At 42.1% G+C, this 15,105-nt stretch overlaps 1 protein-coding gene across 1 annotated transcript in view; it reads left to right on the forward strand.

The window, feature by feature from the left end:
* Window positions 1-15,105, forward strand: part of CPAP (centrosome assembly and centriole elongation protein) — a 112,592-nt gene that overhangs the window by 47,656 nt on the left and 49,831 nt on the right. The window contains exon 8 of the mRNA XM_073613482.1: window positions 11,187-12,762. Within this exon, the coding sequence (XP_073469583.1) occupies window positions 11,187-12,762 (1,576 nt within the window). The remainder of the gene's footprint in view (window positions 1-11,186; window positions 12,763-15,105) is intronic.

Consider the following 15,105-nt stretch of genomic DNA (forward strand, 5'->3'; position numbering starts at 1 on the left):
CCTTGAGTTTCATGAAGGGTCAAATCTCAGCCCTAACAATTCTTTCAGAGACCAATTGCTTCTCAGTTCCTTATGAAGGCCTTCGTGGAGTGTCATTGACATTGTTCACTTTTTTTGTTAACTGTCTGTTTTCTCTCAGGCAGAGCGACACACCACAGTAATGGTGTTTTAAAATGGGTTAAAAAGGGGTGGACCAGCGCAGCATGTGTGCACTCCATTTTGCCTGACTTCTGAACTCGAGCTCCTGCTAAAAATAACAGCCAGCCATTCAGCTACTCTGCCAAACTTCAGCACCAGGGCACACAGCAAGTATTTTGGTTCATTGGGGGTGACAGCCACTTAAGTGTTTTGCCTTGTGCCAGCACTCCTCACAGATACTCCCCACAGATACTCCCCGAAGGGGACAGATTCGCTATGAATCCTTGCCCTTATCTTAAATTTCTACTGTCTTGGGCACAATCCTCGTTCATTTTTGTCAAGGGTTGAAGTTTTTGCAGCCATATTTTGCTTGTGAGACCAGCTTCCGAGGGTTCTTACTGGCTTGGAATGCCTGGGACGCAAACATGGATGCTCTTTCCACTCCTCCTTTTTGTGGGGCGGAGGGTGAGGCATCCAGAGGAACATCCTCAAGATGAGAAGGAAGCATTTGGATTAGGAATCTACCATGAGAAATCTCAAGGTGTGCGGCTGCCTGAAACACAGAAGACCTAAGTTGAGTTCCTAGCAGATGTGGTGCGGAAGGTACCAATCAACTTCATGAAACTTTAAGGGATTTTACTGGCTATTCTACACTGGTCTGTCTGTCTTCTGAGTCCCCCTGTCTGGGTGCAGTCAATGTCAGGGCTGTAACAAGCGAATGCTCTACTGCGCTCGCAATGGTTATCCCAGAGGTATACAGTGTAAATTGCTTGATTATCGCTGGTGGTCTTGCTGCCCTCTCAGGGCAATGGATATCCTCAGACTGAAAAACAACAAATAAAAAGAGAAGGGTGATCACTGATTGCATTTCATTTAAAAAAGATGCACCTGGAAATGGGCAAATGGGCAAGGGCCTGCCTTGTTGCATACAAATTGAAAGTGTTTAGGTTTGAGCTCATATTATATGGTTTTGGTAAATCTAAAGTAAAATTGTACAAGAAAATTGTATAATGTATGCCCACCCTAAGAGGTAGTTAATAAATTAAAAGTGGAATTTATGTCCCTAGAACACCTGACGGTGCTCCCTGCATGTTGGGCTTCTGTATGTGGCCAGGCTGTAAAAAAGTCCCACACGTGGTTTTGCCATACTCAGGAGAAGTTGCAGAATGTGTTTTGGGGTGTAGTTGCAAGTATGAATATGCTGTGTGAGAGAAATAACCTGTTTCAATATAACCATTTTGTAAAAGAAAAAAAAACAACTTTCTTCTGCAAAGAATAGTGGGAAAAAAATACAACTTCAAAAAACTCACCATGACTCTCAATACATTGGAATGTCTACTTTCCAAAAAGTGGTCCTTTGGGGGGTCTGGCACTGTCCTGGCTTGTTAGTGTGTCAAGAAATGAGCTGTCAGTACATCAGGTGAGATCATTTTTCAGTGATTGGCACCATAGCTTGTAGACTCTCTAACTTTCACAAAGACCAAATAATATACACGGATTTGGGTTATTTTTACCAAAGACATGTAGTGGTATAAATTTTGGCAAAATTTTTATGAAGAAAAATTAATTGTAACCGAAACTAAGAAAAATGCTTTTTTTTTTTTTTAAACAAAATTTTCAGTCTTTTTTCATTTATAGCCAGGGTGGATTTGATTTAAATCAAGTCGATTTTAAATTGTGCATTAAATAACTAGTAAAAAGCTTGATTTTAAATCAACTTGATTTAAATCATAATTTTTAAAGAGCAACTGTCGTCTCTGTCCCTCAACGGCTCCTCCTCTGACCCGCTGTTAAAGTGGTGTTCCGGCCGAAATTATACTTTTTAAAATAAAAATACCCCTATAATACACAAGCTTAATGTATTCTAGTAAAGTTAGTCTGTAAACTAAGGTCTGTTTTGTTAGTTTATAGCAGTAGTTTGTTATTTTATAAACTTACAGCAGGCCGTGGCCATCTTAAGTGTGGGCATCTGAAGCCAGACTGTATTTCTTCCTGGATCTCATCCTTGCAGATCTTGTACATGCTCAGTGCAGCACAAGCAGTGTAATAGGTTTCAGGTTAGGTCTCCATAGCAACGGCAGTGTCAGAGGAAGTTGCCGCCCCTTCCCAGAAGGCATTGCAAACAGGAAATGATGCGATGGGCCGCGGCCAGGGAGGAGGAAGTGAAAAATGAATACAGCAGATATACAGTAATTGCTGAGAAAAAAATAAAAAAATATCCAATTCGTTTACGGTGCACAGTTTAGTGAGGGATGCTGAAGAGTTGTAAAAGTGGGTGGAACTCCACTTTAACTCACTGACAGTCCCATTCACTTTAATAGGACGACTGGTGATGCGGCAATGACACAAAAAGGTGAGGGATGTGGCGGTAGCAGGTGAGTGGATGCCCACTAACAGGCGTTGCCATGAAAGATCTGAAATGACAGGTGCTCTTTAAATGTAAGGACTTTTTCTTGCTGGTAGTTAGAATCTGTAATATTTGCAAACAAAATGAAGGTTTCCTATTTAGAATAATAAGCTGTCGGGTTAGTAAACAGCGATATCAGAACCAATTCAATCATACTGAATGAGAGCTTGGATTCATTGAATGAGTTTACCAAAAATTTAAATATTGCAGAATATATACAACCTCATTCTACATTAACCACTTAAGGACCGCCTCATGCCGATGTACGTCGGCAAGGCGGCACGGGCAGGCAAAATCACGTACATATACGTGATCTGCCTCCCGCGGGTTGGGGGACCCCCCCCCCCGGTGCCCGAGGCGGTCCTCTTTTGTCCCCCGGCGATCGGAGGTGAGGGGGAGGCCATCCGTTCGTAGCCCCCCCCCTCGCGATCGCCGCCGGCCAATGGGAACATTCCTTTGCTGCTGTATGCTAAACAGCAGCAAAGGAAATTATGTCATCTCTCCTCGGCTCGGTATTTTCCGTTCCGGCGCCGAGGAGAGAAGACATCAATGTGAGTGCACAACACACTACACACACAGTAGAACATGCCAGGCACACAAAACACCCCTGATCCCCCCCCCCCCCCTGACACCAAGCAGTTTTTTTTCTGATTACTGCATGGTGTCAGTTTGTGACAGTTACTGTGTTAGGACAGTTAGGGTTAGCCCCCTTTAGGTCTAGGATACCCCCCTAACCCCCCCTAATAAAGTTTTAACCCCTTGATCACCCCCTTCACCAGTGTCACTAAGCTATCATTTTTCTGATCGCTGTATTAGTGTCACTGGTGACGATAGTTAGGGAGGTAAATATTTAGGTTCGCCGTCAGCGTTTTATAGCGACAGGGACCCTCATATACTACCTAATAAAGGTTTTAACCCCTTGATTGCCCCCTAGTTAACCCTTTCACCACTGATCACCGTATAAGTGTTATGGGTGACGCTGGTTAGTTTTTATTTTTTATAGTGTCAGGGCACCCGCCGTTTATTACCGAATAAAGGTTTAGCCCCCTGATCGCCCGGCGGTGATATGCGTCGCCCCAGGCAGCGTCAGATTAGCGCCAGTACCGCTAACACCCACGCACGCAGCATACACCTCTCTTGGTGGTATAGTATCTGAACGGATCAATATCTGATCCGATCAGATCTATACTAGCGTCCCCAGCAGTTTAGGGTTCCCAAAAACGCAGTGTTAGTGGGATCAGCCCAGATACCTGCTAGCACCTGCGTTTTGCCCCTCCGCCCGGCCCAGCCCAGCCCACCCAAGTGCAGTATCGATCGATCACTGTCACTTACAAAACGCTAAACGCATAACTGCAGCATTCGCAGAGTCAGGCCTGATCCCTGCGATCGCTAACCGTTTTTTTGGTAGCGTTTTGGTGAACTGGCAAGCACCAGCGGCCTAGTACACCCCGGTCGTAGTCAAACCAGCACTGCAGTAACACTTGGTGACGTGGCGAGTCCCAGAAGTGCAGTTCAAGCTGGTGAGGTGGCAAGCACAAGTAGTGTCCCGCTGCCACCAAGAAGACAAACACAGGCCCGTCGTGCCCATAATGCCCTTCCTGCTGCATTCGCCAATCCTAATTGGGAACCCACCACTTCTGCAGTGCCCGTACTTCCCCCATTCACATCCCCCAACCAAATGCAGTCAGCTGCATGAGAGGCATTTTCTTTATGTCCTCCCGAGTACCCCTACCCAACGAACCCCCCCAAAAAAGATGTCGTGTCTGCAGCAAGCGCGGATATAGGCGTGACACCCGCTATTATTGTCCCTCCTGTCCTGACAATCCTGGTCTTTGCATTGGTGAATGTTTTGAACGCTACCATTCACTAGTTGAGTATTAGCGTAGGGTACAGCACTGCACAGACTAGGCACACTTTCACAGGGTCTCCCAAGATGCCATTGCATTTTGAGAGACCCGAACCTGGAACCGGTTACAGTTATAAAAGTTAGTTACAAAAAAAAAGTGTAAAAAAAAAAAAAAAAATATAAAATTTAAAAAAAATAGTTGTCGTTTTCTCTCTCTATTCTCTCTCTATTGTTCTGCTCTTTTTTACTGTATTCTATTCTGCAATGTTTTATTGTTATTATGTTTTATCATGTTTGTTTTTTAGGTATGCAATTTTTTATACTTTACTGTTTACTGTGTTTTATTGTTAACCATTTTTTTGTCTTCAGGTACGCCATTCACGACTTTGAGTGGTTATACCAGAATGATGCCTGCAGGTTTAGGTATCATCTTATTATCATTCTTTTCAGCCAGCGGTCGGCTTTCATGTAAAAGCAATCCTAGCGGCTAATTAGCCTCTAGACTGCTTTTACAAGCCGTGGGAGGGAATGCCCCCCCCCCCCCCCACCGTCTTCCGTGTTTTTCTCTGGCTCTCCTGTCTCAACAGGGAACCTGAGAATGCAGCCGGTGATTCAGCCAGCTGACCATAGAGCTGATCAGAGACCAGAATGGCTCCAAACATCTCTATGGCCTAAGAAACCGGAAGCTACGAGCATTTCATGACTTAGATTTCGCCGGATGTAAACAGCGCCATTGGGAAAGCATTTTATCACACCGATCTTGGTGTGGTCAGATGCTTTGAGGGCAGAGGAGAGATCTAGGGTCTAATAGACCCCAATTTTTTCAAAAAAAGAGGACCTGTCACTACCTATTGCTATCATAGGGGATATTTACATTCCCCGAGATAATAAAAATGATTAAAAAAAAAAATGAAAGGAACACTTTAAAAATAAGATAAAAAAAGCAAAAAAATAATAAAGGAAAAAAAAAAAAAAAAAAAGCACCCCTGTCGCCTCCTGCTCTCGCGCTAAGGCAAATGCAAGCGACGGTCTGTCATCAAACGTAAACAGCAATTGCACCATGCATGTGAGGTATCGCCGCGAAGGTCAGAAAAAAAAAAAATGCCTTTGAAAAATCGCTGCGCAAATACTGTGTGAAAAAAAAATATGAAACACCCACCATTTTAATCTGTAGGGCATTTGCTTTAAAAAATATATATATATATAATGTTTGGGGGTTCAAAGTAATTTTCTTGCAAAAAAAAATAATTTTTTCATGTAAACAAAAAGTGTCAGAAAGGGCTTTGTCTTCAAGTGGTTAGAAGAGTGGGTGATGTGTGACATAAGCTTCTAAATGTTGTGCATAAAATGCCAGGACAGTTCAAACCCCCCCCCCAAATGACCCCATTTTGGAAAGTAGACACCCCAAGCTATTTGCTGAGAGTCATGTCGAGTCCATGGAATTTTTTATATTGTGACACAAGTTGCGGGAAAGAGACAAATTTTTTTTTTTTTTGCACAAAGTTGTCACTAAATGATATATTGCTCAAACATGCCATGGGAATATGTGTAATTACACCCCAAAATACATTCTGCTGCTTCTCCTGAGTACGGGGATACCACATGTGTGAGACTTTTTGGGAGTCTAGCCGCGTACAGGACCCCGAAAACCAAGCACCGCCTTAAGGCTTTCTAAGGGCGTGAATTTTTGATTTCACTCTTCACTGCCTATCACAGTTTCGGAGGCCATGGAATGCCCAGGTGGCACAAACCCACCCCCAAATGACCCCATTTTGGAAAGTAGACACCCCAAGCTATTTGCTGAGAGGTATAGCGAGTATTTTGCAGACCTCACTTTTTGTCACAAAGTTTTGAAAATTGAAAAAAGAAAAAAAAAAAGTTTTTTCTTGTCTTTCTTCATTTTCAAAAACAAATGAGAGCTGCAAAATACTCACCATGCCTCTCAGCAAATAGCTTGGGGTGTCTACTTTCCAAAATGGGGTCATTTGGGGGGGGGGGGTTTGTGCCACCTGGGCATTCCATGGCCTCCAAAGGCAGTGATTGGATTTCGGGGCCCCGTACGCGGCTAGGCTCCCAAAAAGTCCCACACATGTGGTATCCCCATACTCATGAGAAGCAGCTGAATGTATTTTGGGGTGCAATTCCACATAGGCCCATGGCCTGTGTGAGCAATATATCATTTAGTGACAACTTTTTGTAAATATATATATTTTTTTTTTTTTTTGTCATTATTCAATCACTTGGGACAAAAAAAATAAATATTCAATGGGTTCAACATGCCTCTCAGCAATTTCCTTGGGGTGTCTACTTTCCAAAATGGGGTAATTTGGGGATGTTTTGTACTGCCCTGCCATTTTAGCACCTCAAGAAATTACATAGGCAGTCATAAACTAAAAGCTGTGTAAATTCCAGAAAATGTACCCTAGTTTGTAGACGCTATAACTTTTGCGCAAACCAATAAATATACGCTTATTGACATTTTTTTTACCAAAGACATATGGCAGAATACATTTTGGCCTAAATGTATGACTAAAATTGAGTTTATTGGATTTTTTTTATAACAAAAAGTAGAAAATATAATTTTTTTTCAAAATTTTCGGTCTTTTTCCGTTTATAGCGCAAAAAATAAAAACCACAGAGGTGATCAAATACCATCAAAAGAAAGCTCTATTTGTGGGAAGAAAAGGACGCAAATTTCGTTTGGGTACAGCATTGCATGACCGCGCAATTAGCAGTTAAAGCGACGCAGTGCCAAATTGGAAAAAGACCTCTGGTCCTTAGGCAGCATAATGGTCTGGGGCTAAAGTGGTTAATGAGCTCCATTTCATGCTGAATAAACTCAATTATGAATGTATCTTTAACCACTCAAGGACCAAGCTTCTTTTTGACACTTGTTTACAAGATGAAATAATTTTTTTGTGCTAGAAAATTACTTGAACCCCCAAATATATATATTTTTTTTCCTAATACCCTATAGAATAAAATGGCGGTTGTTGCAATACTTTCTGTCACACCGTATTTGCGCTGCGGTCTTACAAGCGCACTTTTTTTTGGAAAAAATACACTTTTTTATTAAAAAAAAATAAGACAACAGTAAAGTTAGCCCAATTTTATTTTTATATTATGAAAGAAAATGTTATGCTGAGTAAATTGATACCCAACATGTCACGCTTCAAAATTGCGCCCGCTTGTTGAATGGCGACAAACTTTTGCCCTTAAAAATCTCCATAGGCGATATTTAAAAATGTCTACAGGTTACCAGTTTTGAGTTACCGAGAAGGTCTAAGGCTAGAATTATTGCTCTCGCTCTAACGATCAGGGCGATACCTCACATGTGTGGTTTGAACACCGTTTTCATATGCGGGCGCTATTCGCATATGCGTTCGCTTCTGCGAGCAAACTCACTCGGACGGGCGCTTTAACTTTTTTTTTTTTTTCTTATTTATTTTACTTTTATTTTTTTATTTTGAAACTGTCTTTTAAAAAAAAAAAAAAAAAAAGGGTTACTTTTATTCCTATAACAAAGAATGTAAACAACCATTGTAATAGAAAAAAAGCATGACAGGACCTCTTAAATATGAGATCTGGGGTCAAAAAGACCTCAGATCTCATATTTACACTATGATGCAATAAAAAAAAAAGTCATTTGATAAAAAAAGAGAAAAATTTCTCCTTTTTAAGAGCTATGGGCGGAAGTGACTTTTGACGTTGCTTCTGCCCTCCCATGCTAGGGAGCCGAGCGGGGGCCATCTTCCCCTCAGTCGGCAGCCAGGCATCCACGCGAAAAGACGCAATCGTCTCCGCCGCTACCGGCAGGTCCGGTAAGTGGCGGAGATGACCGGAGCACGGTGGGAGGAGGATGGACACCTCTCCCGCTGCCAATAAGTTATCTCGCGGTGAATCCGCCACGGAGACCACTTTTATCTCAAAGGGAAACGTGCGGCGCTCCTGAAAGTGCCAGGGTTATGCCATAACCCCAGTATTTAGCGCCAAAGTACCGACGTATGGGAACGTCGCTTTGCATGAAATGGTTGAATAGAGAACCATCGATAGATTTTTACTCAGTGTTTCATTAAAATTTGATAAAAATCAGAGAAATCTGATTTAAATCAAAAAAAGCTTGGAAAGCTTTGATATTTTTGCAAAAGAAGTACATTAATGCTATATTCGTATATGGGGAAGCTGGAATTTAAAAAAAAAAAAAGAAAAAAAAAAAAAAGTGAACAAAAGTGAACTTTTATTCTTTCAGCTCTTGCAAAACAACCCATTCAATGTAAAACAGAAATGCAAGTCAAAAGCGTGTGTGTGTGTGTGTGTGTGTGTGTGTGTGTGTGTGTGTGTGTGTGTGTGTGTATATATACATATGTATGTATATAATTTAAAAAAAATAATAATATAAAATTGGGGGTGTTCAATGATAGATACGCAAGTCCATTAAGGATTCCAATTCCAACGCAGGGGTTCAAACTTCATTTCGCAATCGTAAATTAAAAACATAACGAGCCACCTGGCTCTCTTGTCAGCAGTTCCTCTGCTTGCTCTCAACAGACTTCTTGATTTCTTCCAGCCTCCTGGACTCACTGGCTTCCTTTAGTCTCCCCAACTCTCAAAGCTGGCCAGCTTGTTCCAGTCTCTGGGCGTAGAATCCTCCTTACATGGGCTGCAGTCTCCCACAGGGCAAACAGTTTTCCTAACTGGGGTCTGTCTTCAAACCGCAATAAAAACCAGTAAATTCTGCGCTGCCCCTAAATAGCTGCTAACACACCACATATGAAATTAATGGTAACAAAACAAAAATGTAGCGCTAAAATGACGTGCCTAGTGCAATATGCATAGGTGAATTTCAATAGTAATGAAAACAGAAAGTGAGTTTAGAGTGAGTTAGAGCCCTTTCACACTGGGGCGGTTTGCAGGCACTATTGCGCTAATAGCGCCTGCAAACCGACCCAAAAGTGCCGCTGCTTGCATTCCAGTGTGAAAGCCTCGAGGGCTTTCACACTGGAGCGATGCGCTGGCAGGACGGTAAAAAAAGTCCTGCCAGCAGCATCTTCGGAGCGGTGAAGGAGCGGTGTGTATACCGCTCCTTTACCGCTCCTGCCCATTGAAATCAATGGGACGGCGCGGCTATACCGCCGGCAAAGCGCCTCTGGGGGGAAAACCGCCCCGCTAGCGGCCGCATACCGACGGTAAAACGCCGCTAATAATAATAGCTGCGTTTTACCGCCGACGCCGCCCCCCGCCCCAGTGTGTAAGGGCTCTAAGATATAACAAATCGTTCTGGATTGCCTAAAAAAAATGTTAGACATATAAATATGTTCTAATTTCATTTGCAATCTGTAAACTATATGTCAGATAAACATTGTGACGGACTAAAACAAAAAATTGCAAAATGTGTCCATAAACAGTTATTAAGTGCAACAGGTTCTCCGTGTAGATAAAGTTGAAACTCAATCTTGTAAATAGGTGAATAAACCAGATTGTGACGAAAACCACCACCAAGTGAAGGGGAGGCTTACCAGAGAGTTTGAACATGTAAGAGCATATGCTCCACGTGTCAAACTAGCTTGTATATTTTGGAAATGGCCCCAGATGATGTCCTGTAGAGACGAAACGCGTTTGGACGATCCTCACTGTTGCCTGTATCGATTTTATATCAGCGCTGTTTTTACCTTCAATCATGTGAGTGTCATTTCATTATATTAAATTTTATTTTATAAATTGAATTACACTATGGTCCCTTTTTGCTTTCTTTTTTGATAACCTTCCATATCTGAGGACATCTGAGTTTCGGGCCGTTTGCTGCATTACATCCCATGCGATTCTAAATTTAATCTTTGGGGGACGCCAGCCTGAGGACATCGATCCAGAGTCCATTTCCAATATATACAAGCTAGTTTGACACGTGGAGCATATGCTCTTACGTGTTCAAACTCTCTGGTAAGCCTCCCCTTCACTCAGTGGTGGTTTTCGTCACAATCTGGTTTATTCACCTATTTACAAGATTGAGTTTCAACTTTATCTACACGGAGAACCTGTTGCACTTAACTGTTTATGGACACTTTTTGCAATTTTTTGTTTTAGTCCGTCACAATGTATATCTGACATATAGTTTACAGATTGCAAATGAAATTAGAACATATTTATATATCTAACATTTTTATAGGCAATCCAGAACGATTTGTTATATCTAACTCACTCACTCTAAACTCACTTCCTGTTTTCATTACTATTGAAATTCACCTATGCATATTGCACTAGGCACGTCATTTTAGCGCTACACTTTTGTTCTATTTGTCTTCAAACAGCAGCAAGCTGCTCACACTCCACCTTTCACCACCTACTGCGCTCACCAGACCCTCGTTATATTGGCTGTGTGCACCTGGGCACACACCCTGCTGGCTGTCCACAACACCCGGACACAGGGTTGGAGATCCTGTCCCACCCAATACTCTTGGGGATCTCCAAACTACAGAGCCCCATCCGGAGATAGCAAATACTGGTGAAAGCTGCCCTGGCAGAGCAGTTTTCTCCATTTAACATCTATCCTCTGAAGCTCTGCAGTCAAAAGGCATACAAACTCAGTGCTTTTTTTTAACCCCATTTTCCCAGAGACAGGGACTCACTATTTTTTATATATATATATATATATATATATATATATATATATATTATAATGTGTGTGTATATGTATATATAAATATTTTTCTTTTTATAGGGTCAGTTAAGATGTGCATGTTCCCTTTTGATCCTTCTTTAATGGTACTGCCTTTTTTTTTTTTTTTTTTTGTACTATAGAGCCCAGAAGGACAGGCCAATAGCAAACCTGTTGTAAAAAGACAATTTCTTCGACGAGGAGAAGGGCTGGCTAGGTTTAAAAGTGGAAACAAGAAACTTCCCAAAGCACAAGAGATCAAAACAACTTCTCAAAAACTGTCAGAGACTGCAGTTCCTCCCAAAGCTGAGAAAGCTCAAGTCCATAGGAAGATTGCTGTGTCAACTAAAGAGCAAGGAGCAGAAATGAATGTTGGAGCAAGAAAAACAACAAATCAAACTGTGAAAGAAAAAAATGAGTTTGTTAATAAAAAACTGTTTAAAAACAATAGAGCAAAAAACAGAGTTGGTTTATCACATGGCCAGCAGGACAACAAATCTACCTCAAGTGGGAGAAGTTCTGTGACTCTGGAAAGACTTGCTAGTTCAGAAACTGATAAAGAAAATGCAGACAACTCTAAATCCTCTGAACCACTAAGGAGACAAGGTTCTAAGGTTAAAGAGACAGGAAATAAAGATAATTTTCCACAGATCAGTGACTTGCACAAAGAAAGTGCTAACCCAGTAGAATTTTCATTTGAAATCTCCTTCCAAAAGAGGAAAGCCCAGTGGCAGAAGGAGAAACAGAAGGAAAACTATGATTTAAATGAGTTCCTCCTTCTAGAACAGGCTGCTGACGACATATCGTTCTCCAGCAACTCCTCTTTTGTACAGAAGCTACTTGATCAAGACTATCTAATTGATAATGGGCAAGGCAGGTTGTCCTCCACTCCTGTTAAATTTGTAGAGAGGCATCAGGAGAAAGGGTTCAGCAATACTAGGAGTGCAAATGGTGGCAGATTGAACCAGAGATTTGAAGAGTCTGGTAGTGTTCTAAAAAATATCTATAGTACCTCTACTGCTGGGTTTGGTGAACAGACTCCGAAGAAGTCAAATGAAATAACCAAAGGTCCTGAAGTTGAAATGAAAATCTCTTCTAAAGATTCAGAGCCTGCTACAAGTGAGGGAGACTATGCGTCTTCAGCGGATGAACACAACAACTCTGGTTTAAGTGAAAATGAAGACCTGGAAAGTAAGGACAGTAGCCCAGAATATGACCCAAAAACTGATGAACCAAAAGGCCCCTCTAAAAAACTTAACAAGGAGACCAAAGGTAGAGATCTTGACCTGGACCTGTCAGATGGTGGGGATCAGGAAAATGAGGACACAACTTTGCTGGGAAATAGCAAAGCATCTCTAAAAGATGATGGCTCCTCTACTTCTAGTGAAAGTGAAGTTGAGTTTGATGACGAACGGACGTGGGATGACCTTGGCAATGTACCGAGCCTTAAAGGTGTTTATGAAAGCAGATTTGCCAATAAGGAATTTATTCCATCAGAGTATACCAGCAAAAGCCCTCCAGACATTCCAGACAATCCAGACAAAGCCATAACCAGGAAGATAGCATCAAAGAAGGGAGAGTCTATGAAGACTGGAACTGCTGGTAACCCTGACCCTCCGGCATCTGAACTGATGTTGAAACTGTTCCCAGCACTAAAGCCAAAAGCAAAGCCAGAATCTCAGGCTGTGTCTAAAAATGTACCAGCTCAAGAAGGCCCAGGTATGGTCATTTTTAAAGTAATATAGCAGTGCTATTGAAATGTACCTGTTATGTAGCAGTGTGCCACAAGGGAGGAAAGGCATTGGGTAGGTAAATACAACCAGTTTTGCATGTTGATAAAGGTTTTATCACTATAGCAGTGCAGGCAATTGAGCGGGAGATATCAATTTACAAAGAATTCTGATAAGCTGAAGGGCAGAGCAAACCAGTGAATGGAGAGAACAGGCAGAAGAAAATTAAGCCGACCAGTTCGAAATTTGTCTGGGTTCAGCAGGAACCAGTTGAATTTTAATTCATGCATGGGCAGGCTGGTTGTACTGAAGTCAATCTACCAGTTGTAGTACTTCCAATTGACTTCAGTACAATCAGACTTTTTTTTTTTTTTTTTTTTTTTAATCATTTGATCACTGCTGGCAGCTATGGCCGCAAGTAGTGATCATTATATTCTGACTGCTGGGAAACCTCCTGTTAGAATACAATAGCTTCAGAATCATCAATGCTGAATGTGTTGATCAAGCAATGTTTTTAATAAATGTTCTCCTCTTTCAGCCTGTGGTTGAAGGAAAGGAAATTGACTAATTTTTTTTAATGTACTTAAAATGTTTTTTTTCCATTGACCTTACTTTGTAGTACTGCTGTCTTAACACAGGACTCAAAATAAACTTAAACTTATTAAATTAGCCACAAGCATACTTATTCCTACTCCCCTCTTGAAACATGTAAGCAGAAACCTAAAAAGGACTAAGTAATTCGAGATTTTACTAGATTGCCCAGCTTAACCACATCCTGCTTGGCCTATAGCAGAATGACAACCGGGCGAGGGATCAGTTATCCTGAATGGGTGTCGTATGACGTCCAGCAGGATAAGCCGCTTGTGTGCGCCCTTGAGGTGTGTCGCTCTGACACACCGCATTTCCGATCTCGGTAAAGAGCCTATGACGTAGGCTCTTTACCATGTGATCAGCTGTGTCAAATCACAGCTGGTCACGTCGTAACTAGGAATTGCCGTTTTTATTGGCTTTTCCTCTATTGGCGCTGACAAGGCACGGGTACGGGAGAACTGGTCAGCAGCTCCTCCTGGCAGGAGGGGTCTGCGCTGATAATCGGTGCATGAATTAACGGTGCAGACCCATCAAGGGTGCAAACCAGGGATTTCAATCAGTGCCCATCAGTAATGCCTATCAGTGCCCGTCGAGAGAAAACATTCCTTTTTTACAAAATTTTATAACAAACCGAAGCTTCTTTTTCTTCAAAATTTCTTATCGTACATCACGGGACACATAGTAGTTACTATGTGGGTTATAGGCCACCTTTAGGTGATGGACATTGGCATGCACTAAGATAAAAAGGTGTTGGTCACGAGTAAAGATGTGCTGTGCTGAGCTCCACTGGAGCAATCCTTGCTGGGGCTAGTCATGCAGCCGGATCCATTCAAAGTGTCTTTTAGGCTGAATTGAATGGTACCCGGGCCTCATGTCTGAAGAAACAAGGTCTTGCCTGTAAACGCTTCTTTTTAGAGAGCTTGACCCCAGGATCCAGTACTTTCGGTGATTTTACTGGCGATGGTGCTATTACAGGCCCAGGATTGTGGGTTTCCGCGAGGATCCCCAGCTCCTGAAGGTTTAACGGAACCCACTGTGAAGGGTGAAGATTGGGTCTGTTGGTTTTATCACAGAAAACCCTGTGGCGGGAAAGGTAAGTGGAGTTTTTCTAAGAAATTTTTGAATTTTCTTATGAATGTCTCCTCCTTTAAGTTAGTAAATGTTGTCATGCTTATGTGTCACCACTGGGGGCTGTATAGAGCACATACCTTCTCACGCTTCCTCAGCAAGCTCACGATGTGTCCGGAGCAGCAGCCTCCATTTCCTCCAGCCAGCAGCAGACCTCCGGTAAGTCTTTTTTGAAAGAGAGGAGGGCAGCTGTAGGCAAAGGAGGGGGGCTTAGCGCGGCGTTGGCAGCATCCCAGTGTGGTCAAGATGCGACAGGTTCTTTTCCATTTCCTAAGACCCTCAGACTGAGGGACTAGGGGCAGGAGAAGACGATTCCCTCAGGGGACTGTGGTGAGGCTGATGACTCCTCTTTTGAGGTGTCAATTGCGGGAGAGTCAGCTTTCACTATCTGTAAGATTGATGGTACAATTTCTTGCTGAATGATCCACTCCACATTTATGTACCCTTAACTGAGTGTTTGGGTTCGCTAAAGCTTCCTCAAGCTGTGCATGCTTTTTCCTGTCCAGTCTTTATTGGGAACATTTTTTTGTATCTGGAGGATCACCCAGATGAGCATTATTTTCTATTCTAAAAAGTTTTCACACTTTATCCTATGGTAGAGAAAATTCACTAA

The sequence above is a fragment of the Aquarana catesbeiana genome, linkage group LG02 (genome assembly GCF_042186555.1).
Source record: "Aquarana catesbeiana isolate 2022-GZ linkage group LG02, ASM4218655v1, whole genome shotgun sequence".
NCBI classification, from domain to species: domain Eukaryota; kingdom Metazoa; phylum Chordata; class Amphibia; order Anura; family Ranidae; genus Aquarana; species Aquarana catesbeiana.